This window comes from Pholis gunnellus (assembly GCF_910591455.1).
Source record: "Pholis gunnellus genome assembly, chromosome: 21".
NCBI lineage: Eukaryota > Metazoa > Chordata > Actinopteri > Perciformes > Pholidae > Pholis > Pholis gunnellus.
The window spans coordinates 183,279-207,252 of record NC_136548.1 but is presented as its reverse complement, the minus strand read 5'-3'; the positions used below and the strand labels follow the sequence as shown (position 1 = coordinate 207,252).

At 39.5% G+C, this 23,974-nt stretch overlaps 1 protein-coding gene across 1 annotated transcript in view; it reads left to right on the top strand.

Moving 5' to 3' along the window:
* The window catches only part of ryr2a (ryanodine receptor 2a (cardiac)), a gene marked incomplete at both ends in the record, with an annotated part of 190,358 nt that overhangs the window by 153,570 nt on the left and 12,814 nt on the right, over positions 1–23,974 (top strand). Inside the window, 17 exons of the mRNA XM_079183201.1 lie at positions 6,048–6,128; positions 6,452–6,540; positions 7,668–7,796; positions 8,279–8,383; positions 9,015–9,096; positions 11,801–11,959; positions 12,074–12,228; positions 13,730–13,945; positions 14,053–14,325; positions 15,800–16,006; positions 16,093–16,407; positions 17,597–17,667; positions 18,996–19,146; positions 19,771–19,857; positions 21,168–21,437; positions 21,642–21,772; positions 21,993–22,035. Of these exons, the coding sequence (XP_079039327.1) occupies positions 6,048–6,128; positions 6,452–6,540; positions 7,668–7,796; positions 8,279–8,383; positions 9,015–9,096; positions 11,801–11,959; positions 12,074–12,228; positions 13,730–13,945; positions 14,053–14,325; positions 15,800–16,006; positions 16,093–16,407; positions 17,597–17,667; positions 18,996–19,146; positions 19,771–19,857; positions 21,168–21,437; positions 21,642–21,772; positions 21,993–22,035 (2,564 nt within the window). The remainder of the gene's footprint in view (positions 1–6,047; positions 6,129–6,451; positions 6,541–7,667; positions 7,797–8,278; positions 8,384–9,014; positions 9,097–11,800; positions 11,960–12,073; positions 12,229–13,729; positions 13,946–14,052; positions 14,326–15,799; positions 16,007–16,092; positions 16,408–17,596; positions 17,668–18,995; positions 19,147–19,770; positions 19,858–21,167; positions 21,438–21,641; positions 21,773–21,992; positions 22,036–23,974) is intronic.

The window sequence follows — 23,974 nt, the reverse complement described above, 5'->3', positions numbered from 1 at the left end:
TATTTCTGGGATTTCTTATTCCTTGCGGTGGTCAACTTTTAGTCCGATTAGCAACTTTAGACCCAACACTGTAGTTTGAGTTGAGAGACGACGAGGATCATTTCACAAGTAGCCAGTTTACAAGCTAATTTAAGCAAACAGAAAAGCTAAATTGCCATTGGACGATAGCCGGTGGGTTCCCACATTGCATTTTGTCCAATTTGTCCCACTGTTTTTTTCTCCACATGGACAGTTTACCTGCTCACACTACTCCCTACTCACAGAAAACAAATTTTGGAAGGACCCGACAAAACCTTTTTTTCCCTGTTTTTTAAGCATGAAGTCTTACTAGTCAATTAAGTCAGGTATGACACATACTTTATAAACAGACTCTACATTTCTATGCAGAACGTTTGAGCGGGTTGCATGCCTGAAAACAGCCTGTGTGGAGAGCAAAAGACGAAGAACATTCACGACTGCTTCATTTTAGTAGTCATCAACGACTCCCAAAAAGAAGTCAAATAGTTGATTAATTGCAGGAGGTTTATCAAGTTTTTTTTCACCCAATAACAATGATAGGTTCTTGTGAAAAAGTACAAGAAGTAAAGAGCTAACTAATGTAGGCGGGGTTCACCTGGGGGTAGGTGAAATAGTCCCTGATTGGCTCTGAGAGGCTGTTTACAGTTGAGCCACGATCTGATTGGACTAAACTCCCAGCAGGCATGTCTGAGCTGGAGGTACTGTCTGACTGTAGTATCAACACGGCTGCTTTCTCGATAGGTGTAGCTAAAACTGGAGATATGTCTGCAATTAGTTAGCTTTTTATTGGTTTAAAATGAGCTTGGCTACTTGTGAAACAATCCGGTCGTTGACATCGTCTCTCAACTCCAACTACAGTCTCTCATCTCAAATTGCTATTCGGTGAACTATTTTTTGGTGTACGGAAGAGGAAGTTTTGGCCCGGATATCTGCAGGTTACACAGGAACCCCCCAAAAAATAGCCGCTTGCGTCCCGAGGTTAAATCGTTGTCAGACCAATAGCCAATCGGTTCCTATAATTGGTTATGACTTAATATCTGTATTATCACTTATGTACTTTTTACTCTGTGAGATTTAAAAAAAATCAAATAAAGATACAAATCTTTATTTGTCTTTTATCTTTGCTCAGTTTACCCTGGCTTCTTTGAAGTTTTAAACTAAGAGGTTTCTGCTAGTTGATTACTGGTTCTTTGTAGTCACTACAGAAAATGAACACTGCTCTAATGATTGCTGCATAATATCATACGTTTTTAATGCAATGATACTATTTGAGGTGAAAGGGACAGCTAATCTGTGTTTATCCAACTGGTTTTTACTGAATTGAATTATATTGTTGTCAAACCCTGAATGTGCAGAATGAAGAAAAAATTCAACCAGTAATTACTAAAACTAATGTTTTTCGACTAATAATTTCCTCATTGTTGTCTTAAAAATAGAAAGTAATCACATTAACCAGCTTTTTAACTGAACATGTTCACCATGAGTCTACAATCAAAAATACATAAGTCACAAGGGCTTGGTATTATATACATTTTAAAATATTTCTTTTAGATTCTTTTTTGAGTTTTACTGAGCTCGACAGGTTTTTTGTCAACTCATTTGTTTTCCATGTTGACCAAACAACCAAATTCTGATTTTTTTTAAAGCTCTTTTCCCTATATGTAATCGTTTTCTTTGTTTCTTTCTTTGTTTCTTACTTTCTTTCTCTCTTTCTTTCTTTCCCCTGTTTTCCTTTTCTCATTTTGGTTTACTGCACTTTCTTCCCTTCCTCAGTCATCACTCATGAGCGTGGTAATTATGCCTTCTGCCATTTCCTTGTGTGTTGGTTGGTCTCTCTCTCTCTCTATCTCTCTCTCTCTCTCTTTCACTACAGTCGGTTAGTTGTTGTGTCAGTTCTGTCCAGGTCCTGAGTGTAGACCTTCAAACCTCGTCCTTACCTGCTCTGTGCTTGTAGCTACTTTTCTGCCTTACCCTCACCATTCTAATATCTCTTTTTTTATCTTGGCCAATTATAACTGGTTATACTGTGTAAAGTCTTAGTCCACTTCTAAAATGTGTCACGTCTTCCACAATAAGCATGAACTGATGATGATTATGATGACTTCTTCTCAAATACACCATATAGATGTTAAGATTAAAAAATCCAGACATATCCAGGCAGAAGTAGTAGAAGTGTAGCTAGGGCTGTCTAAAACACAACCCATGTTTGCCTCCCTCTCAGGATTTGTACAGTATCTGGCACATTCTAAATATTACTAATATTTACCATCCTCCACCCCTACCCTCACGGTCATGTAGACAACCTACAGTCAGCTGGTGGTTGTGTCTTAGTAATTGAGATGGTTATTGTGCTGGTTGTTATCTGTTGTGAAGTGTACAATCCCATCTGTGTTCTCAGTGTCAATCTCTGTCCTTTCATGACTCACTCTCTTAGGGCTGCAATTAATAAATAAATGACCCCAATCAGCCAACCAAAATGATAGATTAATTAAAACAGCACTCATCAATGGTTTTTTTTCTCAGGAGTTGGTGGAGACCAAAAACAGAGCTAATAAGAAGGAAAATATTGGACACAAACACAACTCCACATGAAGGCTAATGTTAACGCATAACCAGGACATTTTTGTTATATATGTTTATGATGAATTTATAGTTGGTTTAGGCTCCCCCAAAGTGGCAAAAAAAATATCAATTAATGCAGCTTTTACTTTGCTGGATATAAAAGTAAAAGCTGCTGATTGTCGATATTTTTTTCATTAATAATACAAAAAGTGATGCACATAGCAAGTATATTGAGCAACCAATATTGAAAGTTACGTGGTATAATAACAAGTATAAGAAGCAAGAAAGTCCTTCATGGGTGGTCGATGGGTCAAACAAACACAGGACTTTCACCCAGGAGACTGCTGTTGTCGTCCTGTGGGAAAAAGTTCACTTTAGGCTTGTTATGTAATCTTGTTACATTTGTTACGCAACTTTACGAAAGAAAGTTGTTATTTGTTATCTATTTACATTTTTACGGTTGTTATGTTACGTTGTTACATTACTATTTTAACACAAACTATGCTTTTTTTCTGACCGTAACAAAGTAGTTTTGTTTCACAACGTACCATATCCGTTGTATGTGCTTTGTCAATTCATACAAGGGTGAATACAATCTTGTAAAACACTCAGTTTCCAATTTATTAGATACCCTTTGCTTAAGATAGCCCAGTTGAATCGGTCCAAATCCTCACTCTGTGAAGGTTGTAATTTTCAGTTTATAACTTTTCAGAGAGGTGTTACTTCCAGTTGCCAAGGAAATTGTTTGTGGTGCTGTTGAAATGTCTTTCACTATACAGATAACTATTATAGCCTCATTGATGAAATTGGGTAGACAAAATAATATGAATATGATTTATCCAACTGTTATAGTACAGCTGATCTTACATTAGGCCAGACCAGAAGACAAATATATAAAAAAATCCAGTATTAGTAATAACAAAATGATATTCAATTGTTTTGAACAGTTTTAAGAACATTGTAATGTTAAAGGCTGTATATTCTTGATGAAAGATTTTAAAGTATTTAATGTTTGTATTTATTTACACAACAACAACAAAAAATGGTCAGTGGTTGCAGCCTGATTACTTCTCATCTCTCACCTTTTCATCCTGTCTGTTTGGTCTACCTCTCCTCCTTTTCTCTGTAAGTGTTGCAATTTGGATTGTAAAATGGCTGTATTTGGCCATGCTGCTCTATGAGTGGAGAGGGGGGGGGGGGGGGGGGGGGGTGAACTCTGATCCTTTTCTCCTTCCTTCCTTCCTTCCTTCTCTCTGTTTATTGGCTGAGCTGTGGTCTGTAGTCGGTGTACGTGTCCTTCATGACTGTTTTGAGAAAAGATCATTTGATTAACCAGTCTTTATTTTATGTTGTGACTTTTTTTCCTACAGTATTTTAAATTCATGATTTGGTTGTAGTTGTAGTCTTGCATTATACTGTGTATAGTGTTAAAACCTAACGTTTTTGATTGAAAATTCTATGTGCATTTATTGTAAACCACATCCTTGGCTTGTCATTTTTTTATATTTCTATTTCTAATCCTTGTTAAGATATTAGGAATAAAACATTTATATGGTCTCATCATTTTTGTCAACTGTGAAAAATATATTCCCCTTATCTGGTTTATCACTGTGTTGGGAATAAGCCTGAAAGTGCCTTTACACAATCACTTAATGGTATGTTTAGCTGATTCTTACAATTTTAGAAACAAATAAATTGTCATTAAAAATGACAAAATCCGTTTCCATAAGAAATACACTGTTAGGTTACTTACTATTATTATAGAAAATTCTATTGAAGTCCAAAGAGAAGGACTTTCGGGGGACCCTTTAAAAAGGTCCCAGAAGACCATCAGAGGACTCAGAAGGGAGGCCCAGACTGTTTTAACACCGGCTTCAACCGTCACCAGCCGATTGAATGGGAGTCTTCAGTGTTTCTCATTCTCATTTATTGTACCTATTTTAACTCAAAACATGATCTTTTCCTCACCCTGACCAAATAGTTTTGGTGCCTTTTGGGGTGTATTTTTGGGTCAAACAAACACAGGACTTTTACCCAGGAGAATGCTGTTCCTGACTCGCTTGAAACCAAAAGACAACATTGACTTATTTTGTAGTACCATTGTTATGTGACTTGCATACTTAATTACAGCAAAGTTACGTTAAAGAAAAATACTTCTTTTAACTCTTATTTTAATCTTGTCTAATCCTGTTTGGGTCAAACACAGGACTTTCACCTGACAGACCCCCTTTCATGTCCTGTGTGTTTCCAATACTTTTTTTACGTAACTTATGTCCGTTAGGTTTCACTTTCACAACGTTACAGGTGCATTTAGGTCCATCTCAAGCAGTAGAATGGTTGTAATAACCACTGATGATTCCCATTCAATTGGCAGATATTGTTAAAAATGAGTGCACCACATGGAACATTTTCAGGAACTCCTGAATCCGAACAGCACACCCTTTGTGAAGGACGCACAGTTTTATTTTTACTACAGAGTAACATATAATAACACTTAAATTCTGGTATTATCAGCAGGTCTAATTTTATTTTCAGTAAAAGTCAGCACAGATTCAGTCATTTTAGGCCATTAGTAGAACTAAACCTCTGACATCCTGATGGGACTGATTCATTTGTAAATGTTACACTTTCATTGAAAAAGAAACTGCACTTTCAGTCTTGTTTCGCTTCTACAGATTTTCCTCCCTCAGCCCAGTCCAGTTTGTCTTCATATTGTCTCGATGTAATCTGTTAATGTTTCTGTTATTGTAAAGTGTCTCATCTCTCTTTCTCTGACCTTATTTTCCGTTTGCATTTCCTTGGTTCAAAGCAGCATTTTAGCACAGTCAGAGCAGCTGTCCTCAACTTCCTCAATGTATTCGTAATCTATGCATAATCTACAATGACAAGCAGCAACCAACACCTTTCCTTTTAACCAAACCAGTTTTTTGAGAAAACATGAACACAGCCTAAATCCAGTCCTGACTGTAAAATGCTGCAGTTTAAAAACCAACCAGTTCACCACCAAATGAAACTGCTCATCCAAGAGTGTGTGTGTGTGTGTTAGTGTGTGTGTGCGCATTGGGTCAGAATGGTGTATTATGAGCTTACACCTTTCACTGACTGAAAGAAAAACACTGAATTTTTTCACATTAGCCCCATCTCTTTTTAATACTTCTTCACTCTCCATCCTCCTGTCTGTCTGTCCCTTTCCTACATGTTGTCTGCTTTTGTCTCCCCTGTTCTCTGACTTTTCTTTCTGTGTATGTGTGTCTGTTTATATGAATGTGTGTGCGCACTCGTGTGTGTGTGTGTGTGTGTGTTTGCACATGCCTGTGTTCTCGTGTGTATGTTTGTGCATACGTACCTGTGCATACATGTGTCTGCATGTGTGTCTGTCTGTGTTCGTTTGTGTGTGTGTGTGTGTGTGTGTGTGTGTGTGTGTGTGTGCATGTATGTGTATGGGTGTGTTTCTTCTCTCCGGCCAGGTGAGAAGGTCATGCAGGATGATGAGTTTACCTGTGACCTTTTCCGCTTCCTGCAGCTGCTCTGTGAAGGACACAACTCAGGTGCGTGTGCGTGTTCTCTATTCTGTGAATTGATTGAGTATATGGCTGAGCATCTAATTATGGGAAACGTTTATTAATGCTGTTAAGGCTGGTTTGAATGCTGATTACTGTTTGAATCAGAAATTTGTTTCTTCAACCAACATGTAAACATTTTTTTTTGTCTTAATCTCTTAAACTCTTTCCTCTATGCAGAATTAATTCTGAGGAATTACATAAAATGTCATGCAATGTTCTATAGAAATGTTACCACTACTTTATTTATTCAATTATTCAACACCTTCTACAAGCGGAAAATTGCAGTTGTTTGTGATATCCTGTTTCAGACTTCCAGAACTACTTGAGGACGCAAACAGGGAACAATACTACGGTCAACATCATTATCTCTACCGTTGACTACCTCCTTAGAGTACAGGTTAGCTCCTTTTGTTCACTTCTGCTGGTTCCTGGTTGAAATGTATGAGTCTTCACGGAGTCAAACAGTTCTCATACAAACATAAGACACAGACAAAAACATAAAACAAAACTTCCATTATTTTATATTTGACTAATTTCTTCTAAAAGACAGTTCAGTGTGAACTTAAGCAACAGAAATAACAGTTTTATTCTTTTCTATTTAAATCTAATCTAAAAGGAAATTCTTCTTTTCTCTTTTAAAATCAGTGTTTTAAAATGTTTTTGCAATTAATACAGTTATGATGCCATTTCATGCACCTGCTTTATTTGCAAAGACACAGAGACGCTGCACCAAGTACTTAGTTAACAAATAATTTTCACATGACCTGGTGACAATGTCCTAGGCATTTGCCACCATTAGTTATTGCCTGTCTCCCAAATGTACATACCTCTTCCAAGAAAGTCAGTTGGAATCATGTACCCGTACACAGACCCAGTACAGACCATGCACACCTTTGTATTGCTGTATTGTCTTGCAGAGCCACCCTCTGGTTTATCTTAGACTAACTGTTTTTACCATTTTGCACACTTGCAGTTAACAGTTTGTGAATGTCCCCCAAAGACATGGTATAGAAAATAGTAAAACTGACAGTGTTCCTTACTTGATGGAAAGTTCCTTTTTGAATTGTTACACTTACATTATGCTCCCTCAGTATAGTGCAGATCCCCATCAGTTGTGTCTCCCCCTCCCCTCCCAAACAAAGAAGTGTTGAATCTCACTCAACTGTCCCACCGGCTCCCTCACAGGCAAGATGGCAGCAAATATAAAAAAAACTAAACATTCATCTCTTATGGTGCCTAAATTTAGTGGATCATAAAAAACAGTGTATGGAATTAATCTGCAAAATGAGACGAAACTTTTAATCTGAGCCAAGACAAAGGCCAAAATGTGATGGACGGACACACACACACACACACACACACACACACACACACACACACACACAATCAAACACATGATTTCCCCACAGTCTTACACCTGACAGAGATAATAATAATAATAATAAAAACTGTTAAAACTGTACCATGGATTTATTTACTGGTTGTTAATCTGTCTCATTGTTGTCTTCTTTACATCTCGTCCAGGAGTCCATCAGTGATTTCTATTGGTATTATTCTGGGAAAGATGTTATTGACGAGCAGGGCCAGAGGAATTTCTCCAAGGCAATAAATGTGGCAAAGCAGGTTTTCAATACGCTGACAGAGTACATCCAGGTACAAGAAGACACTGCAATTATTTCTATTTAAGTCAGTGTTATAAACTGACACCTGTAATTCTTAGAAAAGTCTCAAAAGTTGATGAAAAGGTTAAATAATCCAAATTGAAGGTGTTTAACAGTCATAATTAGTCTTTGGTGATTATTAGATGTCCCTTACCAGACTGAGCTGTTGCTACATTCAAATGCTAAACATGAGTAAGACAGAGATTTTTCTAACTTCTGAACATATTCATTTGAGGAAATGTTTACAGTCACAGTTTTGATAATAAGAAAGGGATTTGTTGGCAGTAGCCCCATGCTTGTCTGTTTTTGGGTATGACAAGAAATCAGTCATCTGACAGAAACATTTTCTACCATGTAGCTTGAAAAGCAACATTACATTGATATTCTACTATATATGTAGGATGTTACTGTAGCAAATGCTCACATATATGACTGTAGGAAACCTGATTATGATTGTTACTAATGCTGTTGTAGGGTCCGTGTACTGGCAACCAGCAGAGTTTGGCCCACAGTCGACTGTGGGACGCTGTGGTGGGGTTTCTGCACGTCTTCGCTCATATGCAGATGAAATTGTCTCAGGTGAGTTAAAGTCACTGTGGACAAGGTGGTGACAATATAATCACATTATCCCCAGTTTGAGTTCAGCCATGGACCATTTTTACCACATCTCTCTGTCCCCTTATTTCCTGTCACATTTCCACTGTAAACTATCTTATGTGGGGAAAAAGTTTCCAAATATAGTACCTCACCGTCTACCACTACCATACTATACCACCGCAACTGTTGAGACCCGCCTACCTGAAGAAAGCTCATCTTGGTCACTTGTATAGCTAAAGCAAAAGAACCAGAACAAAGCGTTTTGCTCACGGCAGCCAATACATTTTGAAGACTTCCTAGAACTCCTCCACCTGGGAACATATTATAATGTCCTCATTAACATTAAACTGCATTCGTGCTTTTTGCCTTTAGGGTATTCATTTCAAATTCTGAATTAATAAAGCAAAGGGGATATGATAAACATCTCCTAGAATTCATAGTAACCATCCTTCAATATGGCTGCTAATTCCTTCACATTCTCATCATGTACTGTATAAATATCTAACTTTAAAATATAAATTTGAGAAACCTCTCTGAGTTTGTTCTCCCTGCGATGGCTCAACAAAGTGTAGATGGCTTAGAACATTTTTTTTGTCTCCTTTTTTCACATCAGGACTCCAGTCAGATTGAGTTACTGAAAGAACTGATGGATCTTCAGAAAGATATGGTGGTCATGCTGCTGTCTATGCTGGAGGGTAGGTTTGCTTTCATAAGTACTCCATTATTAAATATTAAAGCAGGAGTAGGTTACTGAAAGAGTTAATAACAAAAGGTCACAAGGTTATCACATTGGTATTTGCACTGTTAAATGATATTATTCAAATCAGTCTTAGCAGTGTTTGCTAAGTTTGATGCTACTTACAACGTTTAATCATCTCTCAAAAAAGCTCTTTGAGTGAGTGGACACACATGGCTATTAAATATGGGGTCAGATCAGTCTCAATAATTGCAAATGCAAACAAAAAGACTCAAAAATGCAAACAGAAAGATTCACAAATGCGCACAGAACAATTCACAAATATATTCGATTTACAAATGCACGCAGAACAATTCACAAATACATTCCAATGCACAAATAAATAAATTACGATTTATATAAATGTAAAAAAAAATCACAAATATATTTCTGCATTTGTATGTATTTGTTTGTGGATTTGTATGTATTTGTTTGCGGATTTGTATGTATTTATTTGTGGATCGCACTGCATTTATTTGTAAATCGCTTCACATTTATTTGTGGGTATTATGAGACTCCCCTGACGTCGCTGGATTCAAAAATGCGTTTTTTTCAACATAGACCTATCTGTAGCCAATCAGATGTCCGCCTCATTTTCAACCAATCACATGAGCGCAGCTCCCCCCTCCCCTCCCCACGAGACTGGCAGCTTTGTTGAATCAGGAAATAAATATTGTAGCCGTCTGTGTTCACCCAGAGCCCTGCGGTACCTCATATCAGTAGAGACCGGACCAAACTATGTGTGTGTAAACCATATGGTACAAACAATGAGGCCACGAGGCTGCCAGCGTAATGCTGCGTTCACACCAAACGCGATTCGCGCCGCATTAATCGCGTTATTTGCGCCGCCTGTCTTGCCGGGGGACTATTTGTGTTCATTCGCGCTGGAGCACCGGAGAGGGGGCGCGGCTTATCGCCCTGAAAGCCGTTCAACTGTCCGCCGTCAACTGTGGAAAAAATAACCTCTATTTCTGCTTAGTATGTGTTGTGGAAGTCCCAGATATCACGGGGAACTAAACGCCGTCATGTCTGGTTCATAACATAGTCCGGAGGAGCTCCGTGGATTTCATCGAACTGTATTCACTGTGTAGCAAGCCACACGTCGGCTGTTTACCACAGCTGTATGAACACAACATAAACTGATTTGGCTGTGATTTAACGGCAATAAACCAACAAAAAGGAACTCCGAAATAACATTTATACACATAGTTTGGTCCGGTCTCTACTGATATGAGGTATTGTAGAGCTCTGGGTGAACACAGACGGCTACAATATTTATTTCCTGATTCAACAAAGCTGACAGTTTCGTGGGGAGGGGAGGGGGGAGCTGCGCTCATGTGATTGGTTGAAAATGAGGCTGACATCTGATTGGCTACAGATAGGTCTATGTTGAAAAAAACGCATTTGTGAATCCAGCGACATGAGATGAGTCTCATAAATCCACAAATGAATGTGAAGCGATTTACAAATAAATGCAGTGCGATCCACAAATAAATACATACAAATGCAGAAATATATTTGTGATTTTTTTTTACATTTATATAAATCGTAATTTATTTATTTGTGCATTGGAATGTATTTGTGAATTGTTCTGTGTGCATTTGTAAATCGAATATATTTGTGAATTGTTCTGTGCGCATTTGTGAGTCTTTCTGTGTGCATTTGCAATTATTGAGACTGATCTGACCCCATAATTAAAGGGCTTTTCCATGTTGCTGTCTATAGTGCTAGACAGGCTGATGATGGAGTAAATAGACTACTTTAAGTGTCTGCAGGCAGCAAAAGGCTACCGAATGACGCAAAATGCTGCACTTCACCATTGACTGTGAATCAGAAGTAAATGTAGTCAACCATTGGAGGCCTCGAGTTTGGCATTCTGGCTGTTGCCATCTTGGTTTTTTGGACAGTAGCTCAAGAGGGTTGAGCAAAGTACAACAGAGTGCTGAACAAGACATTTTTAGACGACCAAAAAGGTTACAATTAACTAAGGAACTGAAAACAAACTGTGAAATTGTTAAAGTTGTAAGATGAAAACATGGACGACCTGTCAATCACAAGGTAGCTACGCCCTAAAAAACAATCGTTTTTGTATTCTATTTGACTCTAAATGGACCATAATTTACTAAATGAACATCATGCTGTATTGAAGAAGACTTGAAACTAGAGATTGAGACCATAAACTCATGTTTACAATGTTTACTGAGGTAATAAATCAAGAGAGAAGTAGAGTCATTTTCTCATAGACTTCTAAACAATCAGACTTCTTTTTGCAAAGAGGATGGCCATGAGAAAGAATGCGAGTTCAAGGTACTTCAGCATTGGCTTCACTTTTCAGAACTGGAGGTTGCCTGGTTTTCACGTGATGTGGCGGACCCTCAACAGCAAATGAGCGGGTAGCTCTGGGGGCTGGTAACATGGAGGGAAGCCAAAGATCGTTCATTTGCACGTACCACACACATTACGATACAAAGCCCGCTGAAAATTGGCAAATGTCCTCTTTAGGTACATCCTTAAAATGTAGCCCACTACTATCAATGTCCGAAGACAAATGTCATAATTAATCAGGCATAACATAGTGAGGTTTGCAACGTGGTCAGGCATTGCAAATACTTTATCTCTTGTGGATGGTTAGAAATATGTCACTTTGTGTCGTGGTTTTACAGGTAACGTGGTTAATGGGACTATTGGGAAGCAGATGGTGGACATGCTGGTGGAGTCCTCCAACAATGTGGAGATGATCCTCAAGTTTTTTGACATGTTCCTCAAGCTGAAAGACTTAACCTCCTCAGATGCCTTCAAGGAGTACGACCCTGACGGAAAAGGCAAGGCTCTACAATCACATTTACTCTTCATCACATTTGTCATTGATGCAGCATCGGGATGAGATCATCAGAGGGAGCTGTTGATGATTTATAGATTTATGAATTCACTCACAGGTGTCATCTCCAAGAGGGACTTCCATAAGGCCATGGAGAGCCACAAACACTACACCCAGTCTGAGACACAGTTCCTGCTCTCATGTGCTGAGACTGATGAGAATGAGCTCCTGGACTATGAAGAATTTGTGGAGCGCTTTCATGAGCCAGCCAAGGTAACAACCTAGATGTTTACAGATCTTTTATAAAGTCTTATAAGGGCCTTAAATTGTCCAAATGTAAGCCCTTTAATCCTTCAAATCTGTTAATAAAATCTATTCTTAGAGAATGGTTTTAACATCTCAAAGGGGGTTTGGTGGGAGAGCTCTCTTGTTATTTCTATTTAAGTCTTCTTTCTCCTGCCTTTCCATTTGTTGTTCTCCACAAAGGAGTAGGAGATCTTTTTTTGCAATATCACAGTAGAATTTGGTACAATTCTTTGTATTTTTTGTATGGGGAAGCCAACATGGGTCATCCCTTGTTCTTGGTCTTCTTGATTGGCAGCTCAGTTAGACAATAATTAACCCCTTTGTTTTGTTTGTTTTGGGGAAGGTAAAGAAAATGTATCTTGCTTGAATTAGAGTGAGGTGGGACAAGGAGGAGTTAGTTTAATTAGTTTCTAAGATCAACTGGGACATCAAAAGATCGACAACATACTGTCGATTAATTTTATACTGTCATCACTTTTCCATCACTTTTTCAAATCAAAATGAATAGAAAAAGTTTCTACATTATGTATTTAAATTCAATTTAAAGTAGTTAAAGCTTTATCATCAATTAGTAGTGTGCTGTATAGGTGTTATCTGCAGGTCAGCCATCACTGGCCAGATGTACTTTTTTAGTTTTTCTACACAAAATTGGGTAGATTATTAGAATAAGATTACAGCCTGAAAATTAAAGTGTAATTTACATTTACCCCAGAAAACAGACCCAAATAATACCATTTGAGTTTTGGATGTATCTGGTACCATCCTCTAGGGCCTAATTTATTGCACGATTTTGGAGGTTGAGTATTACGACAGCGTATTAGGTTCATTGTAGTTTGAAAGAAATAATGTACAGAGCCAGGGGAGGGGGTTGACATTCCGAGAAAAAAACTCCAAGATTAAAGTTGAGGGGCTTGGCAAAGTTTGCAGACGGATACTTGTGTGACTACGTCTGGTTTGCAAAATAAGTTGTTAACAAAGGGTATATGCAAAATACATATACGTCAATATGATTTGGATAATTTTCAAAAGAAGTATAAAATACGTTCCTTGTGTCCCACATACATTTAAAAAAAATGGCTGGAAATTGTGAGGGTAATGTCTTTATTCTTAGATTTTTGGGTTGCAAAAGTCATTCTGACAATGACTGATGCATTTGAGTTAAGGACATTTATGACTACATACAGCACACAATCAAGCATTTTTACTCTATCAATTTAGATATGTGCAATGTCTTTTTATAGCGTTTCAAGTATTCAGAGTCTCAGGGAATGTCTGGGTTTTTTTCTTCTACATTTACGACTTAAATTCTTTGAAATTTTGAGGATTTGAGTTTGAGTTTGTTACTCCAAACATTTCCTTGGCTCCGTAATTTATTTATTTTTTACCTACAACGGCCATAATACGCCAGGGTTTAATAGTTGTAAACTTGCTCAAAAAGAAAACTTAAACCTGAACTGTTATTCAAAAGGACATTGGCTTCAATGTAGCGGTTTTGCTGACCAACCTGTCGGAGCACATGCCTCATGACACCCGGCTGCAGACCTTCCTGGAGCTGGCAGATAGCGTCCTCAACTACTTCCAACCCTACCTGGGTCGGATCGAGATCATGGGCAGTGCCAAGCGCATCGAGAGGGTCTACTTTGAGATCAGCGAGTCCAGTCGAACACAGTGGGAGAAACCTCAGGTAAAGGCGGTACAGCATATGAATGTCATTTGATTGTGTCACCACTTGACTTAGTTACAGTGTTTAATAGTGACAACTATTTCCTTCCACCTGTACCTTCTGCACAGGTCAAAGAATCCAAGCGTCAGTTCATCTTTGATGTGGTGAATGAAGGAGGGGAGAAGGAGAAGATGGAGCTGTTTGTGAACTTCTGCGAGGACACCATCTTTGAAATGCAGCTTGCGGCTCGGATGTCTGACGCTGGCGAGCGCTCAGCAGTGAAAGAGGAGAGTGAGCGGGAGAAGCCAGACGAGGAGAACCCTGAGATGGGCTTCTTCTCTGTCACCACTGTCCGCATGGCTCTGTTAGCTCTGCGATACAATGTCATGCTGCTGATAAAGGTGAGGGCTCAACAATCGAAGTGAGTATTTCAAAGGACTAGTTAAACATTTTTTGAAAATATGCTTGTTTTTTTCTGTGAGTGGGAAGAGAAGATTGATACTAATCCCATGTCTGTGAATACAGTAACTGGTCAGATATACTGCACAAAGGTGCTGGGTAGGTGGTTCATAATGTAATTGTTAAACCAAATGAATATGTTTATCGGTGCGCTTTAGAGGTGCTGTGGACAAAGCCAGTCTAGCTGATTCCCAATGCTTCCAGTCTTTATGTTAAGCTAACTAGGCTAACCACATCCTAACCAGTGAGCCCCTGAACACACATGAAACTTATATCCATCTTCTCACCGCTCTCTTCAAAAGAAAGCTATTTAGTGCATATTCCAAAACCTGGTACTATTCCTCTAAAATATTCAGAATTCTGACTTTTTGAACATTTTGAAGAGCAAGGGGATATTATTTTTAGTTTTTAGAAATACTTTGGAGACAAACATGCTTCTAAATTGGAGAATTGTACACATTAGAACTACTATTACGCTATTGTAAGATTGTGTCATGAAGCCTTGATGTGATTTGCAGCCAACAGATAGACAGCATCCTGCTCTCCAGAGGCTGCATCTGAAGCCCTTACTCTTAGATAAATTACTTTTATTTCCTTCAGTGAGGCCTGTCAGTAGGATTAGTGTTGATGTCTTCCATCATACAGGCACTGTTGTTTGGGGTACAATAATAACTAGTTTTAAAAAGAAAAGATATACATTGCAGTCATTTTCTAAGCAACTTTGAGCAGATAATTAGTCAGCTAACAAGACTGAGGTGTAGGTTAAGTACAGAAAGCATCTACAAGTGTTCCAGTCTACTCACCAATACCAAGCAATTTGAACACATGTAAAACAGTTTTACAAATGCACACATCAAAAATCCTGCATGAGGCGGAGAGCTCCATGCCCAGCAGCAGCGGCGGCTCCTTCTCTGGCCAGTAGCTTCGCCTCACTGCTCTGCTGGTCCCCGCTGATCCGGATGGGACCAGCCAAAGACAAAGTGGTGTTCCAGAGGATCTTTCACATGATCCAGGACGACCTGTTCATCGCCTTCTGCAGGAAGTTCCGCCATGTGTGCCGTCAGACGGAGTTAAGCTGCTGGAGGCCCAGGCTGTATTGCTGGACTCGCTGGTGGGAAGGGAGGACCAGAACCAGGACTGAGCAGGCCAGACTGACCCTGGTGCAGTAAAATGAAAGGTTTTCTAAAGGCAGCTGCAGATCTTAACAACACAAGGCAGTGGCAATCATGGAATTACTACCACTTTTGTCCCCAGGGGCCCCCAAAATCAACATCAATTTAATAATTCTTGTAGTAACTTTAGGGAAACATAACTGTTGATGCTTTATGACAATGACACGTCCTTGTTAATACTCAATAGCAAGCAGTTGATTACCACTGAATGAACTTTTCACCTCTTCTTTTTCTCTCTTTTCAGGTACTGTCCATGAAGACTTTGAAGAAGCAGATGAAGAAGATAAAGAACATGACAGTCAAGGACATGGTGACCACCCTGGTGTCTTTCTACTGGTCGGTGTTGCTGGGCCTACTTCACGTGGCGTTCAGTGTGGCCCGAGGATTTTGCCGAATCTTCTACAACAGCTTCATGGGAGGCAATCTGGTGGAGGGGGCCAAGACCATAAAGGTTGCTATACATAATTCTAAAAGATTAGAGCAGTGTATCTACAGGTCATTTACACAAACTAAATACATAAACTGCCTCCACCCCAGGTGTCAGAGCTGCTTGCCAACATGCCTGACCCCACCCAGGACGAGGTGAGGGGTGAGGGGGAGGACAGAGAGAAGAGACCCTCTGACCGCAGCTCTGCTAAAGAGGACCTGGCTGACCTGGCAGTCAACACCAGTGAGACTGAGCTGCTGTCAGATATTTTTGGCCTGGACTTAAGAAGAGAGGGGGGCCAGTACAAGATCACCCCACATAACCCCAACGCCAGCCTGACCGAACTGCTCAACTCCCCGGTTCCTTCCGTGACACCCCCAACCCCACCCACAGCACCCCCACCTGAGCTCAGACGGAGGCATCAGGTGAGTCTAAGTTATTTCTTATTGCATTCTAATTCATGAATGTGTGTACCAAATTCCATATAAATCCATCCACATAACATTTCAGTTGTGGTGGACCAATGGATTGACAAATAAGCAACTATCAAATTTAAAGTTCATCCTTAGATATGGTTCGCTAAGAATTTAGTCAACCCTTTTAATTTGCTTCCTTAGAGCTTTAGTGGTGTGGTTGGATGAGATTTGACTTACAGTACTTAAAGGGTTGGTTTATTATTATTTAATTATTATTTTTTAGGTTTCTATATCATTTTGTAGCTTTCCAGATGTATTCAACTCCAAATGTTCACATTGTGGTTGACGTACATATGCTTTAGCATCAAACTGCTATTTTCCCAAGCCCTTCTAAAAATGTTTTCCCATGAGACTGCTACAAACAGTATATAAACATCCTTAATCAGTGTATTACATACAGTAACTTTGGCGATTGGAACACTCCCAGTTCAGAGAAGTAGACAGCGGTATGGCCATGGAAGCTAAGCAATGTACCGCTGTCGGCGCCACGTTAGTTCGAATCGGCAGGTCCTACAATTATACAAAAAAACAAACTGATCGAGGCAGCGGTAGATAAGCAACTTCTCTGCTCTGCTAAGAAAAATAACTATTTTTGTTAATGAAGTCTGGTTCTCCAGTTCTCCGTTGATAAGCACTGTCTGATGACTGAAGGCAAAAGCAGTGAAAATATTCTAAATATAGCGTGCAATTTAACTGATATTGATTTTGTTTGGTGGCTAAAATGAGTTTTTCTGCTGCTCCCGTCCACAGCTGCTTTACCTCACACAACCGTTTTTGGTGGGGAATTGAAACTCTGTCAACTAAAGCCACAAGGCTCTATTGACGAAAATAGTAATTTTACTTTACAGAACACAGGAGTATACATACAGCCCCACTTTAAGAAATCCAGTTATTTTCAAACTTATTACAGCTAAGGTTGACTCAGCTATTGCTAGCATTCACATTATTGTTAACCTTGTTGATTGGCTTTCTTTGTCAACGTATGGCACTGCATTTTGCTAACAGCTAAGTGTGCAAACTGATAGAGAGAATTAGGCTTTCAGGGCCTTTTAGCCATGCCGCTAGCATGCAGCTAGCAATGCTAAAATACACTCATCCATAAATTGGCTTGTTTGTCTAATACTATTTTCTGTTTCAGTCGCAGAGCTCTTCCTCAGAGGAGAAGGAAGCAACAGCAGAGACAGAATGTGAACCTGAGAAAACATCAGAGTATGTATACATTTGTGTTATGTAATGCAGATATTGTAACTACGGTAGCAGACAAAAAAACCACTATGTACTATATGGACAGTGCAGATATTAAATAAAGTAAAGTATACAGCTATGAAACACCATTAAACCAGAGTTGCTGAAGAGTTACAACCGGACACCACTACTTTTTGATTTAAAGGGGAAGATTCGAACACTTGAGGTCAGAGCCAATTTCCACCGACTGAGTATTTTGACAAAAGTCTCAAGTTGACCGTACTAGCTTTTTTTCCAAAGTGTTCCAACACATTTCACAGTCTTCCTTGGCAGACAGAGTTAACTCAGTTGACAGAATATGCATACTCAGGCCATATGATATGCAGTTGAAAGTTTCAGGAAAAGGCTAGTGCACCTTAAGTTCAGAATTTGAACTTAACGAGAGCCACAGATTCAAAAATACGTGTTTTAAGTAGTTTAGAATGTCTTTGTAGTTATTTTGCATCTCGTAGTCGTTTTCCATCTCGTTTTGGTCTTTTTGCATCCCTTTGTAGCCATTTTGCTTAGATATTCGTCATTTTGCATATGTTTGTATTTGAATTACATATCTTTGTAGTTGTTTTTGTTCTTTTTCATGTTGATTTGTTTTGCATCCCGGCTCTGTGACAGCTGTGGTTCAGAGTCAGAGCAGGTCGCCCTCTAATCAGAAGATAGACAGTGCGATCCCCAGCTCCTCTGGTCCACATGTTAAAATGTCCTTTGGCAAGATGCTGAACCCCGAATTGCTCTTGAAGTAAATGTGAATCAGTGTAGATCCTGAGTGTAGCACTTTGCATGCGGCCTCTGCCATCATGAATGTGAATGTGTGAATGTTGACATGGGTACAGCGCTTTGAGTAATCAGAAGACTAGAGAGGCGCTATATAAATGCAAGCCTGTTTACCATTTTGTAGTTGTGTTGTGTCTCTTTTTGGTAGTATTTCATCTCTTTGTAATACTTTTTGCATCTCTATGTGGTCTTTTTGTCTCTTTGTAATCGTTTTGCTTTCCTTGGTGGATGTTTAGTGTCTCTCATTGCCTGTTTTGCATCTCTTTTTAGACACTATGCGACTCTTTTTTGTCATTTTGCATCTTTTCATGGTCATTCTGTGTCTATTTTTGACTTCTCATCAAGGAATGTTAGCAATAACTTGTGTCTAGTAGGCCCATTCAGTAATCTGTCCATAATCTGTCCATGACTGACCATTATTTTAAAATCATGACTTGCCCAGTCCATTCACTTAGCCCTCTAAATGACTGAAGCAGTGTTGTGTTGTTAGCTGTATGAAAGTGTGAACTGTTTTGTGTTTTCAGAGGTGGACATGTAGAGAAACAAGAGAAACAACAGAAGAATGAGAAGATGAAGCCAAAAGTGAGAAGGCATCACACCTCAAAGTCTGATGAACCGGATCTGCAGGAGTCTGCCTTCCTGAAGAAGATCATAGCCTACCAGAGGAAACTACTGGTACAGGGAACTTCTCTGTCCTTTTGTTTCAGTAGTGGTGGTCAACTCTCTATCAACAGTATTTCCCAGTTTAACAGTACCAACTTGGACAGTTTGTGTTAGCTGTAACTCCTGCTTATACTGGCCAGAATGAGGTCCCCTCCTAATGTGATTCCAATGTGGTCTGGAACAAATACCACCGTCCTCGTTCTGTGTCAAAAGGCATTCTGAAGTTCAGCTAAAACTAATATGAGATTAGCTGGCTGGGTTAAACAGGTCTTTTAGTGTTATAGCATTTTTAGAACCAAATTCCCTCTTTGTTTTACCACCCCCCCACTGCAGCTCTGCACGGGAACGCCGTCCAGGGTAGCACAAAGAGGGAAATGTCAAACTAAAAAGGCTGTAACTTTGGAAGATACCCACTAAATTTGTAAAAATAGAACTCTAATGGTCAAGCCTGCTGAATTCTCATATTTACTTGTATTAACTTACACAGAAAGAGGACCCCCCACTTTTTGTTGACAGACAATGCTCATCTGAAGTTGACGCAGTTTTTAGGAGTAAAGTTGGAAGTCCAACACCTGGTTTTGAGTGTGGAACATCCAGACCAAACATTAGTAGCTCTTCTTTCTGTCTCCCCTGCAGAACTACTTTGCCAGGAACTTCTACAACATGAGGATGCTGGCGCTGTTTGTTGCCTTTGCAATCAATTTCATCCTCCTATTTTATAAGGTAATGTTATAGCAGGGCTGTTAATATCAGGCAAGAGAGGGAAACCTAAATTTCTCACATACCCCCTTTAGCAGCATATGAGAAGTAATAACATATTCAGAACAACAAGCACTGCGGTAAGGCACTGCAAGGAGCTGTGTCTGTGTGCTGATAAAGGGAATAGATTGAAAATTGATCTGTTGAAAGTTATTTATGCGGCACTATTTTTCTCCTCTATCTCGATGCTTGCGAGGTAAACGGTACAAGGTAAAAGGTACATGCTATCAGGTATTATACCTGATGTGGACACTTGAACATATTTTTGCCAAACAAACAAACACAGACTTTCACCCAGGAGACCACTGTACGTGTGTAACGTGTCTGTTACGTAACAAACGTACTTATTTTAACCCAAACCACAATCTTTTCCTAAACCTAACCTTAAATCTTTTGTTGCATAAGTAAACCTAAAGAGTAAACATACGTTAGAAGTTTATTTTTAAAAGAGACACTATGCATGTTACAAGCAGAAAACTGACACTAGAGGGGTACCTAGAGCGTCAGTTAGAAACGTAAGGTTACTTACCATGCGTCGGTATGTCATGACTTGGGAATGAAAATGTGTTGGTGAATCAAATGACTAGATGTAGTGCGGAAGTTGTAATAATGGACTCACAGAGAACTATCACCCAACTCTGCAGTTCCCTTCAGTTCTACATAGCTTGTTAGCTGTTGTTCATCTGTTGTCAGTGAAAAAGCTCCATAAACCCATTGTACACCACCTGCTCAGCATCAAACAGCAGACAGACCCTGTTGGAGACTAACTGGTGAACATAGTGGAGTATTTGCCACTTATTTCCTTGTCTTCTTTTATTATAAAGCGGGTCTTGGTGCTTTATAAATACTGTGAAAGTATCAAAACGCTCTATTCGCGGAGAAATGCACACAGCCTGCTTTAGAATCTGTGCCTTTAAACGAGCCGTCAGGACTTCCGTAAGCTTGTGATGTCCAAACTATAGAGTCATCGGTAGAAGGGCCACTAAACTCCATGTAGTTGACACTACAATCCCAGAATCCCCGGCTGCAGTGATGCTGTCAAGAAAGAGACAGTATGTGAAAGACCGGATAACACAGACCAATCAGAGCAGACTGGCCTCTTTCGGGAGGGGGGCTTAAAGAGACAGGCGCTAAAATTAAGTGTTTCAGACAGAGGTATATTTTTAACATTTAAGAATGTAAACATGTTCTAATAGAAACCCAAAATACAAGTATGAACCTGAAAATGAGCAAGGTGTGTCTCGTTTAAACAACTATAAAATGGTTCCTGCCAGGTTTCTACATCCTCATCTGTGGTTGAGGAGAGGGAAGTGGTGTACACCAGCAGCCAACCAGACAACATCGTTCAGTGGGATCCACTGGGAGGAGAGGCAATGGAGACAAAGGAGGAGGTGATGGATGAGGCCGGGGAGCCCCTGAAGCCGGTCACAGTCCATTTTGTCCTGGAGGAGAGCAGTGGATACATGGAGCCCATGTTACGGATCCTGGCTGTCCTGCACACTGTCATCTCCTTCTTCTGCATCATTGGATACTACTGTCTTAAGGCAGGATACTGACGATTGATTCAGCAGAAATAATTCCATTTGAATCTCTATCAGCGATTTTGTCATTAAAACCTAAGAAATAATTTGTTGATACAGTCTGTTATTTAATCTCAGTAGATGAGATTAGAGATGTTTTCAAATATTTCAAATCCAAGGATTTTAACTTTATTATTTACTTTTGTATTGGTGTGTGTGTATGTGTAGGTACCACTGGTGATCTTTAAGCGTGAAAAGGAGGTGGCCAGGAAGCTGGAATTTGATGGCCTTTACATCACAGAACAACCATCTGAGGATGACATCAAAGGACAGTGGGACAGACTGGTAATCAACACACAGTGAGTAGGCCCTGTGTGTGTGTACGAGAGTGTGTATAGATGAGCTTGTAGTGCGCTCTATGCAGTATATGCAAAAACATCCCTTGAAGAGACAAGTGGCAATAACTGGTAGATGTGTGAAGAACCAGGAGGAAGAATATGAGATGCTTGTGCTTTTTGTTGCAGTTCTTTCCACTTACATTTAATAATAATACCTTTATGTGTGTCCTCTGATTTTCAGATCTTTCCCCAACAACTACTGGGATAAGTTTGTGAAGAGGAAGGTAGGTGTTCCTGTTTTTGTAGACCTGGGGCCGTATTCACAAACAGTCTTTTCTTACCACCAAGAGTACTAAAGTTCCCAGCTAAGAGTTTCCCCTTTAGAGCTTTTCACAAAGCTGCTGAGTAACACGTTTACTAAAGAACAAAGAGAACTCATGAGCTAAGAGAAGGGGCTGAGTAAAATATTCCTCAGTATACAGGAGTGTGAAGAACAAATGATTTTAAGATCGATAGCGATTGGTTGATTTTTGGTTAGATTAGTAATTCTGACGGCTGAGTCTAACAATCATCAGCGCTGCAAACTGTTTCCTTTGTATATATTTTACAAAATATGGATTAAAAGTATTTTACAAACCACTGATGTGATGAAGCACATTACTGACTGTGAGTAGGTCTTAGGGCCGTGTTCTGCTAGAAAAGTGAAGCCCATGAGAAGGTGCCTTAAACTTGCATTCTCTCTACTGGCCATCAGTTGGTTGTATAGAAGTCTATGAGAAAATGACTACTTCTCTCTTGATTTATTACCTCAGTAAACATTGTAAACATGAGTTTATGCTCTCAATCTCTAGTTTCAAGTCTTCTTCAATACAACATGATGTTCATTTATTATGGTCCATTTAGAGTGAAATATACCATAAAGCAGAGTATGCTCTAGGGCGGGGCTACCTTGTGATTGACAAGTTGCTATCACTACCAGAGCCGTTTACGGCATCTCTACATCACTCATCTGCAGTCCAAATATGGTTCACTGGTTGAAAAAACACAAACTGGTGACGACCAAAATGCCAAACTCGAGGCTTCAAAACAACACTAACCAATGGGCGACGTCAAGCCAAGGTGACAAATCCACTTCTTATATACAGCATGTGTGTAGCGAGCAGCTCTGATGGAGCATACTGCTCCCATTAGTGACTTGCTAGTCTACTGAAATGCCTCTAACTTCTCTCAGCTACTTTAGGAGCTACTTTTAGCATGAACATGCTTTGTGAAATACTCAAAGTTAGGACTGACTAATGTTTTATGAATACGGCCCCAGACAATCCTCCTCCACTCCAAGAGAATTCTGAAAGTGGATACCATGGTCTTATTTATCATAATTTGATTCATCAAGTCATTTTCTTTAGCTGTGGACCTGAGACTACTTATGGCTTCGCAGCTACGGATTCAGAGCAGGTTTTGGGAGACGTTTTTTAGATTAACATTAATTATATTTAGGTTGTGTTTACACTACAGGAGTCATAAGATCTGGACCTGTTTGGACAGCAGGTTGCATCACACCCATGCGGGGACATTATACTGACTTTCGTCTCTCAGTAACATATTCGATTACAAAGTAACTCCACACCACACACTGCATCACTACGTGATATACGTTTAGCCTGACAGAGGGAGCTGTGTGCCACTTTTAGCTTCCTGACAGGCATACTCTAACTTCTCTCTCTCTTCTCTCTCTCTTCTCTCTCACTCACTCACTCAATCTTCCTCCATCTCTCTTTTCCTGTAAATTTCCCCACTGGTAACTAATAAAGGATTATCTTATCTGATCTTTTCTCTGTCTATACAGTTATGTCAGACATGTTATACTGTATATACCCACATTATATTGTGATTTGTGCCATATTTCAGTGGGACCTTCTCCCTCCTGCCTCTGTGTCTCTTTATAGTTTCTATTTTATTCATATTCTCTTTTTGGTGATTTGACTAATAGCTAATGACTAAGGAAAGTTAACAGGGTAGCCTTTATTTATCTGTGTAGAACATCAGTATGAACTAAGGCCAGGGCCGACTTCTCTCCTGTAATTCTGGGAGGGTTAAATTAAAAATGAAAGAATAGATAAAGAAGAATTATTCTAAACCTTGTCAGCCTGTAGCTCCCGGCTGCTCTAGATGTGTTGGCAAATAAAAAATTACAATGAATTCAAATCCATTTGAGATGCTGTT